Source organism: Rhamphochromis sp. 'chilingali' (genome assembly GCF_963969265.1).
Source record: "Rhamphochromis sp. 'chilingali' genome assembly, chromosome: 19".
NCBI lineage: Eukaryota > Metazoa > Chordata > Actinopteri > Cichliformes > Cichlidae > Rhamphochromis > Rhamphochromis sp. 'chilingali'.
In genome coordinates, this window is record NC_137946.1 from 18836850 (window position 1) to 18840371 (window position 3522).

The window sequence follows — 3522 nt, forward strand, 5'->3', positions numbered from 1 at the left end:
ATCTGTATATTATTCTAAAATAATAATAAATATTAACAGCTCTGGTAGCTTCAACTCAAAGTTAGCTTTTTTAGAAAAACGGCATCGCAGTTTTAAGTGACTTAAATGTATCTACTATTTACAGTGTTTAGTTGTGTTATTTTTAAAAATTTTAATAATTTTTCATTAATGATTCACTGCTCTATTTACAATAATAAACAATTAAATGACATAAATTCTAACAGGTTCACACTGAAAAATATTCCAAATTAATTCATGACAATGTGACACACCCACCTGAATTTCTATTTCCACGCTGTGATAGAGGTGAAATATAAATAACACATCTCTCACAGTACAATCCACTTTATTGCACTGCACACTTGACAGAGTCTCGGGTGAGTTTAGTTTTTTCCACAGCAACAGTGAAGTAACTCATTATGGTTTGTTATATTCTGCTCTTTTTATGTTTAGGGAAAGAAATATTTGCAATGGGAACAGAAGATAAAACCACTACCATGTTTAATAACACATTTGTTCGGCCTGCAAAATTTTATCTCAGTGGGTTTTCCAATATCCCTCATATTAGATATTACTATGCCTTCCTGTGTTTTGTCTACATCATGACTGTTTTGGGTAATGGTTTTCTTCTCTCAGTTATTTGGCTGGTGAAGACTCTTCATACTCCTAAATACATGATTGTGTTCAACATGGCTTTGACAGATTTGTGTGGGAGCACAGCTCTCATCCCAAAAGTCTTAGATACGTTTCTGTTTGACAGGAGATACATCCTCTATGACGCCTGTTTAAGTTATATGTTCTTTGTTATTTTCTTTGCAAGTGTGCAGTCATGGACACTTGTCACTATGGCATATGACAGACTTATAGCCATTTGTTTCCCTTTAAGGTATCATAGTATTGTGACTGAACAATCAATTACTGCAATTCTGCTGTTTGTATGGATTTTTTTAGTGAGTGTAATAGCAACCATGGTTGGGCTTGTTAATCGTCTCTCATTCTGTAGATCTTTGGTGGTTAACAGCTTTTTCTGTGATCACGGACCAGTTTATCGTCTGGCTTGTAATGATACATCTTTAAATTACAACATGGCATCTGCACTTATCACTATACTCATCATCATTCCTCTTATATTCATTATAGCCACATATGTCTGTATTTTCATTGCACTGAGCAGGACTACGTCAAGAAAGGAACGAATCAGAGCATTAAAAACTTGTACCTCTCACCTGATCCTTGTGGTCATTTTCTTCTTGCCAATTGGAATCACTAACATAGCAACAAGGGCCTCCTACATCCATCCTAATGCCAGAATGATAAATTCCACATTGACACACACCATACCAGCTTTGCTCGATCCTATTATATATGCTCTGAAGACAGAAGAAGTGATGATTGCAGTCAAGAAGCTTTGCAAAAGAACTTATCTCAATTGCATGAAAGCAAAAACAAGACCTAGTAATCACTGCTGTATTAAATCATAAAAGATTGTTAGAGTAGAATAAAGTCTTGTGTTCAAAACATATTACAGTTAAAGTACTCATAAAAAACACAATGGAATAGTCATACATTATTCCAGTTGTTGCGTAATCCATTGTAAATACAATTTAAATATGGAAAACTATGAGAAACATTTGCAGCGCTCATTCTATGGCCTTTGTATTAAAGAATAGGAAGAAAAATCAATAAAAATTTATTTGACTGTGTCCAACAGATTATCTGCTTATTTTTTTTATGTGACTACATGAACATGTATACTGAAAATACTTTAGAACACAAAAGTTGTTTTAAAATACAAAAAATATTTTTGTAACATTCTTGACGTGAGGTTGTATTTTAGCATTGATTAAAGTTTTCAAAATAAAACATTTAAAGAAGAAGAAGTGTTTAAGTGTCATTATGTAGGTGTATGGGGAGGAGGAAAGTTGTAGTGGGGAACTGAAAATATTTTGATCTAAAAATTGGGGCACTGCAGCAAGACGAAAGGCTACAACATTTTTTAATCAGGATTATGCAGGAGGAGTAGTTATGTTACATCAGTGGAGAGTACGGGATAGAAATAAAATGTCTTGAAAACTTGAGTATTATTATTATACATATTGTATATATTTCCTCTCTTTCTCTCTACACACACACACACCCATATATGTATATATATATATAATTATGTCTTCCTGTGTTGTCTCTGTATTGTGACTGTTTGGGGGAATGGCTTTTTCTCTGCTGACTCCTGAATGCATTATTGCTGTTGGAAAACCTTGCAGTGACTCTAAGTATCCCATCGTTTCATAGTTCATAAATGTTTCTAAAATGGGTTCATTCACAAAATATTGAAGTTTGGTGTGTGTGGGGACAGACAAGACAGACCAGACAAGTTGCTCACCACGAGTGGTGTGGAAAACTAATCAGAGCAAATAAAGAGGTAAATATAGAGCATAGCAGCAAACCACCATTCTTCAACAGGAGATCTGACAAGGTTAAGGTGCAGACTGAGAAGTAGCAGTGTGGGTGCGATAATAAACTTTGACTGTTCTACTTACAATCAGCTGTTCACTGTTTCACAATGTTTCTGCCACCATCTAGTGGTTTGAAATTGTACTTAACTGTATTAAATATTAAAAAAAACTCAAACACATTTTTAATATTGAATTTTTTTCTCTCTACTTAAGATAAATTTGTAGGAAGCTTGCCTTTAGTTCTTGGTCTGTGCATTTAGTGGTCTTCTATGGCAAACCTCTACTGATTGGCATATTCTGTCACATTTTTTGTCCATCACATCAACACTGTGGTGCTGTTTTTTCACAGGAAACTAAATGCAATATGTGAAGTGCATACTCTGTAAAATTCTAAATAAAGACTCTACTTTACAGACTCTATTGTAGATCGGTCAGCAATCTGCTAATGAATCTAAATCTTAAAAGAAGTTTATTGATACATAAAATATTGATACATAACGTAATTAATCAAACTTACCTTTCAGGGATTGTTGCAATTTCAAATTTACCAGCGTAACTCATGAAACCCTGCACTGTACACATAAATCCACTAGAGGGCACGCTCTCATCATAATACCAGGATTACTGTCTTTCACTGCATCATGTGAATCGTGAACTACAGCATAATGTGCTGATATAATTGTATACAGAAGAGTACAGAACAAATGGCACACTGTTTGAAGTGTATGTTTTGATACCCATGTTTAAGTTATTCCTGATGACCTGAAAAAAATGGTGACAGACATTACAGAATGATATGCTAATATTACATAATGAGTGTAGATTTATTTTATATACACTCAACAAAAATATAAACGCAACACCTTTGTTACTGCTCCCATTCCCCATGGGATGGACGTAGAGACCTAAAATTCATTCCAGATACACAATATAACCATCCCTCCCAAACAGTGGTCACAAATCAGTCCAAATGTGTGGTAGTGGGCACATCTGCTATATTGAGATAATCCATCCCACCTCACAGGTGTGCTACATCAGGATGCTGATCTGACATCATGAGTAGTGCACA

General features: G+C 34.6%; 1 protein-coding gene across 1 annotated transcript; it reads left to right on the forward strand.

The window, feature by feature from the left end:
• Positions 1-470: 470 nt before the first annotated feature.
• On the forward strand, positions 471-1481 carry LOC308387145 (olfactory receptor 8G17-like; the record flags this gene model as incomplete). The annotated part of the gene is made up of 1 exon (XM_080867041.1): positions 471-1481. The coding sequence occupies one exon, from the start codon at positions 471-473 to the stop codon at positions 1479-1481; it is 1011 nt and encodes a 336-aa protein (XP_080723167.1).
• Between the last annotated feature and the right edge of the window lie 2041 nt (positions 1482-3522).